Raw genomic sequence first — 13,452 nt, 5'->3', positions numbered from 1 at the left:
TAAGTGTGAATGGAAAAGAGATATTTTAAAATTTTTGTATTATATATTATAATTTTTTAATATAGTTACCAATAACAAGGATTGAATAGGTATTGAGAGATATATGAATTATCAACTTGAAACATTTCAAAATTTTTAAATGAACATTGAGCAATCCAACTTATACTCTCTCTATTTTATTTTATATTACAATATTTATGTAATAACCATAAATTTTATCCGAGATGTTTTAAGATTCAAATAAATTAATTTTCTCATAAACAAAAACGAATTAATGAATAGTCCCCATCTCTCTTGAAAACAACACCCTTTTTGCGGAAATTGCAGTTCACCTGGTGCGCAATTGTGCCGAGGTAAAATTCCCGATTTTATCCTTTAGCACAAAAACCTCGACCACATCAAGTGTATATTTATTTTAATAAAATATGATAAATTACCTTAAAATTTTCCTTTCAACAATATATTATTTATCATATATAGTTGAAAAAGTTAAATAAGAGAAAATTTGATAATTGATTCCTTGAAAATATATTAAAACTAGTTACAACAGAAAAGAAATACAATTTTAAAGTTTGATGCACTTACAAATTAATGAAACAAATATATGAGCTTTCAAAGGTTTGATTTATTTTATATTTTTAGATAAATATTGTACGAAGAAATAAATTTTAAATTACTATTCAATAGCATTTCATATATATAAATCAACCTAAAATTTAAAAAAGACCATTCAAACAATCTTTTCAAAAGTAATAATCCAAATCAAATAGACTATCAAGTAAATTTATAATTTTGAATTTAAGACCAATTTTTTAATTTAAAAAAATTTATTTGTAGATAATATATTAGTATTAATCAACACAAATGAAAGATATATAGTAGATTTATGATAGTTAAGATGGACTTCCTTTTATGATATATTTTTCTTTCTCAATGATGTGCATAAAAATAAATTGGCCCAAAAAGGTCCAAACGATTCAAAAAGAAAAAAAAAACGAGAGGCTTGTAACATCCTATGAGACCCAAAAACACTTGATAGGGGGTCTTTATGGGTATCCCCCAGAAAGCAAACAAATCGGCAACCTTGGCAAGTCCCCCCCAGAAAATAGATTGGGAAAGGAAGGAAGTCGAAGGCATCCTCTTCTCGTTGGGCCCATGAAGAGATCTAAAGCCCAAGCCAAGTCCTACCAATCCATGATGAGGATGGCCCGCTAAAAAATTACCAAGCTTAACCCAAGAGGGAAGCTCAGTACACTAAGATCGGCCCAGGAAGGAAGCCTGGTACAAGGTTTGCCTTCCAAGCCCAACCCCGGGGGAAAGGAGGAGCCTCAAAAAGCTGGATTCCTTGACCTAGGAGGACTCTTTGCAGAGTAAGAGTTCACATATAGAGAGAGTCCTCCTCCAACCAAAGACGTGCTGCTTAAGTCAAGGAGGAGATAATATCGTGCCTTATCCCCGAATTTTCGCCCGCTTTCTCGAAATTGCAGGTCACCCCAAAGTTCTTGGGAAGAGGGACTCTTTCTCCATAAATACAGGCAGCAACCCTCAACATGGATAACGACATCCCCCCAACAGACATACCATCAAGAAGTTGGAAACTGTCTTACTATTTCGCTGCAATTCTCAACTCGTGTTTTTGCCATATTTTACTCGAGAGCTCCCATGTAACTGGATTGCTTTCGAACTGAACTCTCCCATGTGCTATAAATAATTTCATAGGCTATTTTCAAATTGTATCATGCCTTTTTGTATAGTATGTCGAACCATGTATGGTCCTTTACAGTTTGAATGACATGCTTTATTCCATATGCAGGATCGTATTTCACATGTCCCAAAAGCAAAGAAGCAACAAAAGCTCTGTTTTAATTACCATGTTCAAGGGATATATTATTTAGAACACATGTCATCCCCATATTTGGTTATTATCCTGCCCAATCTTTGGTTTTATTATACTTTGAAGCTCCCATCTACACCACATATTTGGAAAAAAAAATTCAATCAATCAACTAATACTGTATGCTTATACGATAACATGCATACAAACACACACACACACATATATATATACCTCGGGTATGCTGCTTTTAGACCACTTTCCACTTGGTTGGCGAACTCTCAACTACAAAATATTCGCGATATGCATATCGTATCGAGTGGTCTTTCATCGCTCCTATTAAATATTCTTTATTTTTTAAGATTATTCTCACATCAAACCTTCCTTCATTAGTATCATAAAATTTGTATAATTCAAAGTTGGAACATAAATGGAATCTGCGGGTATCTTGGGGAATATTTATTCAAATAATGGTACAGAGTGATAAAATATTTGGTCAATAGTTGTGTTTGGCATAGCTGGTTCAGAAGATTATGGCATACCTTGTGCCAATGTTTCAACTATAACATTTATGTCACATCATTTTCGCCATCCTCGGGTGGAATTGAAAATTCCACTTCATCTAGTTCGGGATCATGGTCTTGAAAAATTTGCAAAATTGTCCGCATAGGAGGTTCTTCTGCATCATCCTCATGGGATATAAACTTTTTAGTTATGTGAGTATGCGATTGGGTAGGCTCTGTGTAATATGCGATTGGGTAGACTCTGTGTAATGGATTTCAATATTTTCAATACCTTCAGTAACAGTGACCATATCGAGAGTATAATATTTTGCATCATAATTAGAAAACCTGCAAAAAATTCAATTAACCTTAGGGTAAATTTGTTCTTATTCTACATATACTTCCATTATTTGGTAGCCAGTCACAAGGTTAAAAAAAATGACAAAGTGTCATCATCTTTGATTTATATGGGAGTTTCTTTAATAACATCATTATAATTTATTTAATCTGTCCATAATTGATTGTTGTTCAACATTACATCATTTTTCGCCATCCTCTCACGAAATAATAGACAAAACGGACAAGTGTTATTTCAACTATTGTAGTCCCCAATAGGCGACGAACCCCTTTCAAAACTTCATTGATGCTTTCTGACATGTTGGTCTTTAGAATACCGCATCGCCATCTACAATCATGAGAAACTGTCCATTTTTTCTTGTCAATCCGGTCTAAGAATGCAAACACTTCTAGTTTGTGGCTCTTTATATCCTCCACAATTCGATTGCCCTTTCTAATTTGATATTGAGAGTCAACTCTCCAATAAAAAATCCTTTAATTCCACATTCTTGCAATAACTGTTGAAATTAGAACATATGTGCTTCAAGAAATACCAATGCACTCCGTGAGGTGGCATAAAGTCCGAACTTTCGTGTACTGCTCTAATGATACCGAGGTGATGGTAAAAAATAAAGCACATCCCAAGCTGCCATTTTATAATATGTTTGCTCAACTATAGAAGAAACTATTTCCAAGATGAATAGGATTCTTCATTAACAATTGCAAAAGCAAGAGGGAGTACCTGTTGATTCCTATCCATAGCAGCTGCAATCAACATTTTATACTTGTATTTTGTGTACAAATAGGTTCCATCTACATAAATGACTTTACAACAGAATTGGAACCCTTCGAGGTTTGAACGCCCAAAAGACGTATCTTATCACATATGCACCAATTGATTGTTGGAAGATTTTGTGCTCCTATTCAACAATAATTCCTTTATTCCATCTTTCGGGAGCTCCCATGTATCTGGATTGCTTTCGAATTGAATCCTCCCATGTGCCATAAATAATTTCATGGGTCATCTTCAAATTGTACCATGTCTTTTGGTATGGTATGTCGAACCATATATGGTCCTTCACAGTTTGAATGACATACTTTACTCTATATGCAAGATCGTATTTCACCTATCCCAAAAGCAAAGAAGCAGAAAAAGTTCTATTTTAATTACCATGTTCAAGGGATATATTATTTAGAACACATGTCATCCCCATATTTGGTTATTATCTTGTCGAATCTTTGGTTTTATTATACTTTGAAGCTCCCATCTACACCACATATCTGAAAAAAAAAATTCAATCAATCAATTAATATTGTATGCTTATACAATAACATGCAAACATCCATATATATTTATATATACAAACATATATTTATATATATAGATATGCCTCGGGTGTGCTGCTTACAGACCACTTTCCACTTGGTTGGCGAACTCTCAACTATAAAATATTCGCGACATGCATATCGTATCAAGTGATATTTCATCGCTCCTATTTTTTATAATTTTTTATGCTTACGGGAACTGCATGCAGCATCGACTAATTATTTAATAAAATATATCTCTCTTAGGCATGATTTTGGATAAGATCTTACCGTATTCGTTGATAGCTCTATTTTAACCTAATAACAAATTAACTATTTTACATATAAAACAATTGATTTAATTCTTTCCCGAATTTTGATAAAAAATGATCTCATGATCTTGCTTTCGTGATTAATTAGTTTTATACCTTTATAATGAATGTCATTTCCCTCTTTTACACTATGAATGTTGCTCAATATTTTTCAATTTTAAACTTCTTGAAAATATAGGATGTTTTTAAGATCTATTTTTCAGTTCGCTAGAAAATATCTAGATAAATGTACATATGTTTTAATGGGATCGACGAAGGTATAGAGGTTAATATTAAAAGCACTACATGCAATATAAAATTAAAAATATTAAAAGAAATTAAGATTATTTAATATAATAGAAAAGTTTGTGGATAAAAGTTTTTAGAAAGTAGAGAGAAGTTTTAAGAAATACAAGTTTAGAGCTTTTATAATATTTAAAAATAATTTTTGAAAGAGTTTTGGAAATTTGGGGTGCAACATTTGGACACAGATTTACATGTAAAGGAAGTCGAGAATCTGAAACTTAATAATAATAATAATAGTAGTAATAATAATGATACCACCCTTTCCGTTAAGAAGTATAGTACTAACACGTGTTTTGAATACCAAAAGAACAAGCGTAACGGCTGACATGCAAACTGCTGAAGCATTCACATATACAGTTTCTCCCAATCAACAGGAGAATTCCTCTTTCTTCTCCTTTGCTGAATCAAGACATGCAGAAAGGTAATCTCAACATATATTGTTATTATTATTCACCCAACAAACAATGTTTATATGTATACAGATTGTGTTAATGATGATGCATTTTGTCCTTCACCTGCAGCAGGTTGTATGAACACAAACATGAATCCCACATCTACGGAAATTATCGTAGCCTCTTCAATCGGATTAATCATAGCTGCTGCTGTGCATTTTCGTCTCAAGAAAATCAGAGATCAACGAATTGTTCCCAAGATAAAAGTTTCGGGCGCGGGGCAGGTCGTAAGCATTGAGAGGTTCTCTCACTATGTAGGTAAATTAATCACATTCTTATCGATTGAATCACATTAGCATGCACGCATCTGACGCACGTATCTTGATCATGTATAACACCCTTTAGAGACATAGATTTATGATTGTTATTCTGTTGTCTGGATCTTTTTTATATTCCTCACACTGTGTGCTGTGTGTGTGTGGACATGAATTGTGTTTATTTGTATGAGCAGCTAGACAAATGGGGTTCAAGGACAAAAAAGAGTGCCCAAACCTGTGCAAGTTGGCTTCCAATTACATCAAAAAAGCTGAAGGGTGTGAGAATGATGTGTTTGAATATTTTGCAAGTGAACCAGATGCTGATTCCCTCTTCATAAAAATGGTGGAAGAGTTTGAGAGATGTATTCTCAGCTACTTTGCCTTTCACTGGAAACACACTTCTTATATGATCAGTCAGGCATGTGCTCTGATCTCCCTGCACCTCAATTTGAATCTGATCATCGATTCAGGCATCACATTTCCTGTGAAAATGTTAGTAACTGTTATTTACAGGTGCTTGGTGCTGAAACCGAGCCAAAAAAGAAGCTTAAGCACATTGTTATGGCAGCCACAAGGTATGATTACAATGTGAATTGCATGTTCTTGAATCCAAGAATAATGGTTGGTTAATGATCTATTATAGCTAACATCACCAACATGTTAGTAATAGGGTTCTGTACAATAAATTCCTCCTCTGTTTTCCTTTTTCCTTTTTGCCATAAAGAGAACAGAGATTCGAGAGGGTGACAAAGAATCTGAAGGTGGCAAGAGTATTTAACACACTCGTAGAGGAGATGAAGGCGATTGGACTCGTATCCAATGATGATAAGTGCACCGACGTGATGGTTCCCATGGCTCATAAAGACAGAAGCCCCGTCCTCCTGCTGATGGGGGGAGGTATGGGAGCTGGGAAGAGTACTGTGCTTAAGGACATCCTCAAAGAGTAAGAATACCAATGTCATATTAACTACACGGGATGAAAATAAGGTGTATTATATCAATGTATCATGCTCTGCAAGAGTTATAAAAATTTTCCAGGAAGAAAAAACTGTGATTTATTACCTAATATATCTTGTAACTGGGGTGGAACAGAACATTCTGGGCAGGAGCAGCTGCAAATGCTGTTGTGATAGAGGCTGATGCATTCAAAGAGTCGGATGTTATTTATAAAGCACTAAGCTCTAGGGGGCACCATGACATGCTTCAAACGGCTGAACTGGTATGCATCTCTTTCCAGACATCATATGACCAGAAGCTTACATCATCTATGTTTCGCCATTCTGGACTTGATTAATATAAACTGCAGAGGAGCATAAACTCCAAAATTATTTTATATCATTTAAGAGTTTAAAATTCTTTACTAGATACTCCATTTCACATTAAAAACAATAAATAAATTGTATTGGCAAAGACATTCTGAACACTAATTTAGCTGACTTGCATTTGTAGGTGCACCAATCATCTACAGATGCAGCATCATCCCTGCTTGTAACTGCACTGAACGAAGGACGAGATGTGATCATGGATGGAACTCTTTCATGGGTACCGTTTGTTGTGCAGACAATAACCATGGCCAGGAATGTTCACCGCCGCAGGTATCGCATGGGAGTTGGTTACAAAGTAGATGAAGATGGTGTTGTAACAGAAAACTACTGGGAACAAATTGATGAAGAACACCAGGATGGAGCTATGAAGAGAAGACCATACAGAATAGAGCTAGTTGGTGTTGTGTGTGATGCTTATTTAGCAGTCATTAGAGGAATAAGGTATGTATGTGAAACCATTCACATATAATATTCCTTCACCTCACACTTAACAACATATTTGCTTCTGACAGGAGAGCTCTAATATGCCGAAGAGCAGTAAGAGTGAACTCACAGCTAAAATCGCACAAGAGATTTGCAGAAGCTTTTTCAACATATTGCCAACTAGTTGACAATGCTCGACTCTACAGCAGTAATGCACTGGAAGGCCCTCCTAAGGTACAATCGCTCTTCTCTTTCTTCTTATGTCTACCATCTAATTAAGCTTTACCAACTCAACTTAACAATCAATATTAAGGGAGTGTTTGCAAAAACTTCTTTTGTTAAACAAGTGAATCAATGCCACGTAGCATCACTAACGGAAGTTTCCACGAAAAATCATAAATTTTATTCCGATTAGTATTTCATATTTATATTTTTAAAAATATTAAAAATATATTTAATTTAATCATGCTCCCACTTAGGAATATAATTATTAATTCATACACAATAATTAAATTTGTATGAGTGCAAAAAATAATTAATTTATTAATTAATCAAATAATATGTGAAAGAAATAGTATAATTAAATAATATAGCACGCAAAATATAAAAAAAGAAACTTAAAATATTAAATATGTAAAAGTGTAAATTTAATTATTGTTAAAATATAAAATTATTTGAAAACTCTAATATCAACTTTAAAAATATAATTTTAAAAATAAATTAAAAACGATAAAATTAAATTAAGATTATTATAATAAGGGTGAAGTTGTAAGAAATGAAATTGGATTTATTTACAAAAGAAAAAGCAAAACCAGCTAAAAACACCCCTCAAGGTGCTTATAGCTTTTGATCTAAAAGCACTTTTCTTAGCCGTTTCAAAAACAAAAGCTGGTACCCCAAACACTTGAAATATGCTTTTTTGGAATCAGAAGCAGAAAAACACTTTTCGTTGAAGCGCTTGCAAACACTCCCTAAGTCCAAGTATCCCAACTCCAGATTCTCATTTTCACCAAGGTTTAAGCAACTTGCATCAAATCTATTTTATATATCAAGTTGTGAACAATGTTTCTCGAAATATATAGATACTAACATAGATATGGTTGTGAAGTTAATAGCATGGAAAGACAGAGAAAAGAATTTGTTGGTTGATCCAGATGAGATAGACTGCCTGAAAGTGGTTGGAAGGTTGAATGATGCAGCAGATTCCATATTCGAGCTCTACAACAACCCGCACCCAGCATATGAAACAGGGTCTGTCTGGAAGGACATAGTTCTGTCACCTACAAGGTTGAACATTCAGAAAGAGCTCAAGTATTCCATTCAGAATGTTGAGAGAGCGATTTGACACATTGACAATCAGCAAGACAAAATTGCTCCACAGGCATTTATAAAAGATAAGTGGATGAAGAGAAGAGAAGAGAAGAGAAGATGAGGTTTGGTGAATTTTTTCAACCTAAAGATCAATTAATTAAATTCTACTACGTGAGTGAATTCAGGTGAAATACCTTTTTGGGATGAAATAGTGCCTGCTGGGAAGATACAAGTTGGAACCGGTAACTTATATGTTGCTCTGGCAGGCTTTTTGTATCAGTCAGACTGTAAAACTAACTGCCAAACCCCTGGATTTCACTGTCTTGAGTTCTGAATGTGATGAGGAGAGGTCTGTAGAGTAGAAACCACAGCAGGCATCTTAGAGTCTATATCTAGCACACTGTTCACGCCTAATTTGCCCATGCATTAAGAACAATAGCCAAAAGATTCAAATAAATAGTCGTGGCAATTCAGTACCACATTTTTCCATCTAGACCAAGGTGGGATGATTTCATATGTTAACTCAATTTTAAGAAACAAAACGACATTATCTTAGTGCAGGCAGTAGGAGAACAGCACGAATGAAGGAGACCAAGTGACAGCTAATCATGCTCGGATAGCATAAATTTTCTCACCTTAATATTTGGAATTTGGATTCAGCGACTTCCCCCAGAAAATATTTGCTTGTTGCTAATTAAGCAACAAGCTCATCAACAGTTAATTTCCAAAGTAACAGACTTCCTATTTCTTGTGATAATATTTCAGAACTATCCTTAAGCTCTGTTTAAATATTACCTGACTTTGTTTTCTGACTTATCTCCACAAGTCTCACCTGTAAGTTAAATTGGTGTAGGAACTACTTTGGTCAAAGAGGATTTTGCTTTGATGCCCTCAACCCTGGGTAATACCACAATGTGATAAGCTGTTTCAATAAAACGGGTAAAAAGATGAGCAATCCCTCCCTAGAGAGAGATCACAAATACTCAAATGAGATTTGCAGTCCTCACAAACCCTAATGCAAGTGCTAAACCTGCACTTTAATCTAGTAGCATTAATTATCCTGCAGTAGTCGACAAACAGCATTTAAATTCATGATCCAACGTCAAAATGTGTCTTCTCCACGAGGATGATGACAAGAAGTGTATTTAAACCCCGCAACCGCTCACACCCCCCTACCCGCGCCCCATGAACCGTTATATTTTTGTTTTTACTACTGAATCAAGATTCATGTAAGAATCAGTATCACCTACTTGCAAGTCTATTTCACATTTAATATGCCTGCCTCAGTCCCACAACATGACTAACTTATCAACAAGAAAACTCAGAGCTGATGACTAGTGAGATGTGTCCACTAAAACAGATATAACGAGTCAAATGCGTTCGCTAGGAACAGATACAACAGAGATAAAACAATAAACCTGTGAACAAATCACAAGCTTCCTACACAGTTACCACAAATAAATAAGGAAAGAAAACCTAGACACAATCAATTTACCTAAACTGGCTTTCCCTTGTTTTTCTAGACATGAAAATAGAATATGAAACTAAGATGGAAAATTCAAATATTTAACGAGCTCTCTCACGTAATACTCAACCCTAGGTTAGCTAACCTCATGAGATTTGCTAAGGGAATTTATCACAGAAAAAGAAGAGAACAAAATTCCAAATAATTTATAGGAATACTTGTTTATAGTGCCATATCCTTCTAGAGATGCCAAAATCATATTAAGCGAATTCTGATTTGTGTGAGTCAAACCTGCAGAGAGCTGTGTGGCATATACTATTACTAAAACATAATCACTAAAAAGCAGCTTATATGAATACTTCAATCGACAAGAATAAGGCAGCATTGACAAGCTTGAACAAAAAATAATAGAATGAACACTTTAAATTTGCTAAATTTTGCATCTTGATGTCATAGAAGTTAAGAAAAGGAAGCATGCATAATTCGAAGCAAAGACAAAATACTTGGAAGTGGATTTTAACCACGTGTTATTTGGCTAGGTAAACCATATAAACCATAGAAAAAGGTAAGTGATAAAGTTAATGAACAAAGTAATTGATGAGAATGGGTTTGACCAATGGCGTCACTGATCTCAGAGAGCAAGTGCTAAAACTGAAAAGATGATGAGGTCAGAAACAAATGGAAGAATGCCAGATTGAATCCCTTAGAAATGCATTAACAGATATTTCAGAAGCCAAGAAGTAAAGTATATATCTTCAAGGGAAAACGAATAGCTTAAAAATGTTTCCCAGTCGCGACAAGGTCATTAGGCAATGGCTTGATACTAAACACAGATTAAACTAGATAATGCTTGAACACTAAAAACATCTCTATTTATTTCAGAAAATCTGTTCTTCTGATATCAGGACACTCTCATCACTTCCTAAAATGGCCATTGTGTTTCTACATACCTCATTATGAATCTACTTGCATTCCTGGTACCAAATATTTCTCCCGTCTGTAGGGAATCTTTACAGTTGGTTCACCTGCACTTACAATAAGAGTAAATGTTATCATCTTCAATGTGTATCCAAGCAACTTAAGAGGTCAAAAACGAAGATAGGCAGCTCCAAGTTATAACCTGTGCAACATCTTACAATAATTCTAGCTGTTGCTACAGCCACTCATACCCACTTGCCTCCAAACCACATCCATGAATGCTGAAACTTCTGGCAGCAAGTTCCTTACCCAATACTATGACAAAGAGACCTAAAGCTTTTAAGCTGCTGTACGAAATATTACAAGTAAATAAAACGCAACTTATTACCTCGAAAAGAACGGTACATATCTTGAAACCAGCATGTAGGAGGCTTTTCAAGATATCGCAATCGACTTGTCTCCTTGATGTGCTACATATAAAACCCGAATTCCTCTCCTCATTTCCATTCACGGCGTGCCAAGCTTCATCTCACTCAACCACCGTTCCTGGCGTAAGAACATGCACTGACTTGCACTCCGCCGTAAGTCGCCCGGTCAAGAGTGAACTCCAATCACACCATAGCATTTTTGGGCAACAGTGTAACAGTTTTACAATCACTCAGCCATGACGCGGGGGAATAGCGAATTAAATACGAATTATGACAAAGTAAAGGGTGGATGTAAATGTAACTAATGATTCATATTGGGACGCATTTGATTCGAGCATATGAGTACAGCTATGAACTATTTCAAATCCCTAAAAACCTGATAAAGGAAACAAAGATATGTAGGAAAGGGCAAAAAAGGAAAAGGAAAATAAAAAAATCCAATCCTATCATACTCTGTAGCGCTGAAGCAGCTAAACCAACCAAAAGGCCCATGACGAATTTACAATACTATCCTACAAACAAACGTCATTTCCCAAACTACCCTCTCACTTCTTTCCCTTCTTCGCGGCGGCCTTCTTCGCCGGAGACTTGACAGTTTTAGACTTCACGCTCTTGACCGGAGTCTTCTTCGCTGCCGCCTTCTTGGCCACCGGAGCCTTCTTTGGAGGAGATTTCATGGCCGCCTTCCTCCCTGGATTCGACCTCGTTGTCGTCTTAGCCACCTTAGCCGGTGGTTTCTTCTCGGTCTTTGGCTTTTCCGGCGCCTTCCTCTTTGGTGCAGGCTTTGCCTTTGCAGGGGCAACCGCCTTCGGCTTAGCAGCAGGCTTGGCTTTCGCCGCGGGCTTCGCCTCTGCTGCTGGTTTAGCTTTCGGGGCAGCGGACGTTTTGGATTTCACAGCCGCGGTTTTAGCCTTGGGCTTGGCTTTAGAAACCGTAGCCTTCTTCTCTTTGGTAGCGGCGGCTTTGGGCTTGGGTTTCGAGGCAGGAGCTGGCTTCTTCTTTGCCGGAGCAGAAGCAGCAGCCGGCTTGGCGGAACGAGCCGATGGCAACTTATACGAACTTTTGACCTTGACGAGCTTGTCGTTAGACACAAGCTTCCTCAATTGAACGAGCAAAAGCTTCCTGAAATTGGGCGGCAGATTCTTCTGCTTATCTTCGATGAACTTCGTGATCGCGTATTGACTCGATCCGGTTCTATCCTTCAGCGTGACAATCGCCTCTTTAATCATCTGCATGCACACAAACATTCAGATCGCATTTCATGACACTCAGAACCCAAAATTAAAGGAAAACAACTCAATGAATACCTCGAAGTAAGGAGGGTGAGTCGGGGGGTTACGCTTTCTGGGAGCAGGGACTTTCTTCGTCTTGGGTTCTTTGGGAGCGGCCACTTTCTTGGTTTTCGTCGATCTCTCCGTAGACTTTTCTTCTTCGGCAGTCTCCTCAGCGGCGGGTACCTCAACCTCTGGCTCCTTAGGGAGAACTGGTTCCTCTGTGGTGGCCATGGAGAATTCCCTACAGAAATTCGGGGAAGGATTAGGGTTTCGGAATTTGAGGAAATTGGGGTGTAGATCTATGCACCGATGATAGAATCTAGCTACAATTTGTGGGTGCGTGTAATGGTGAAAGATGGGCGGACTTAAATAGTGAGAGTTGGGGGGCTCATATCCTGAAGGCAGAAGCTAATTGGTGGAGAGACAATTAACGCGGATCCGAGCTATGCAAAATTTTGAATTTGGACCGTGCGATTGGCTTTAATCTACAGCATTGTGCATTTGATGAGTAGGACATGGATTGGGATGCATAGCAAGGTTGGCTGGTTGAGGCCTTGGGTGTGTTTTTGTGCTTGATTCATCTGAGAATAACTTGAGCTATTCTCTGTAGATTGCGATGAAATAAAGTTCATTTTCTAGGGAATTTCATAAGCTTTTTAGGGAATGTTTGTTTGAGTCGAGACGACTAACGGTTTGAGAGATATTGTATTTGAAACAAAAAGTGGTCGAAATGTTAGTATTCACAGAACGTGTTGGAGTTTTAGAGCATTACGTGAAAATGCTTCGAACATATTGCTAAGTTTGACACCAAAGGTGATAGTAGCTAAACAGAGGGTTCTATAAAATCAAGAATCACGAAAATCGGACGAGGTTTGATTAGGGAAATGTAGATTTGGAATGAATTGAAGATGAACATGTTTAGAGTACTTTATAATCAAGTTGAGTAGTAAGCTTATGTAATGCAAGTTCGTCCAAGAAACTTGTTTCTTATGAAAATTTCTCGT

At 36.5% G+C, this 13,452-nt stretch overlaps 2 protein-coding genes and 1 long non-coding RNA gene across 3 annotated transcripts; 1 reads left to right on the top strand and 2 right to left on the bottom strand.

Annotated features, from left to right (window-relative positions):
* LOC105165337 lies at positions 5,023–8,852 on the top strand. Its single transcript, XM_011084319.2, has 8 exons — positions 5,023–5,305; positions 5,499–5,764; positions 5,806–5,879; positions 6,029–6,247; positions 6,397–6,523; positions 6,754–7,070; positions 7,142–7,286; positions 8,161–8,852. The coding sequence occupies exons 1-8, from the start codon at positions 5,068–5,070 to the stop codon at positions 8,395–8,397; spliced, it is 1,623 nt and encodes a 540-aa protein (XP_011082621.1). The 5' UTR covers positions 5,023–5,067; the 3' UTR covers positions 8,398–8,852.
* Positions 6,031–6,881, bottom strand: LOC110012135. Its single transcript, XR_002287267.1, has 3 exons — positions 6,742–6,881; positions 6,367–6,604; positions 6,031–6,271 (listed from the first exon to the last, which is right to left on the bottom strand). It is a non-coding gene; the product is annotated as an uncharacterized LOC110012135 (long non-coding RNA).
* Positions 11,461–12,799, bottom strand: LOC105165336 (histone H1-like). The gene is made up of 2 exons (XM_011084315.2): positions 12,482–12,799; positions 11,461–12,403 (listed from the first exon to the last, which is right to left on the bottom strand). Exons 1-2 carry the CDS (start codon positions 12,677–12,679, stop codon positions 11,720–11,722), a joined length of 882 nt encoding a protein of 293 aa, XP_011082617.1. The 5' UTR covers positions 12,680–12,799; the 3' UTR covers positions 11,461–11,719.

The sequence above is a fragment of the Sesamum indicum genome, linkage group LG6, assembly GCF_000512975.1.
Source record: "Sesamum indicum cultivar Zhongzhi No. 13 linkage group LG6, S_indicum_v1.0, whole genome shotgun sequence".
Classification (NCBI taxonomy): Eukaryota; Viridiplantae; Streptophyta; class Magnoliopsida; order Lamiales; family Pedaliaceae; genus Sesamum; species Sesamum indicum.
This window is presented reverse-complemented; position numbering and strand designations above follow the sequence as displayed.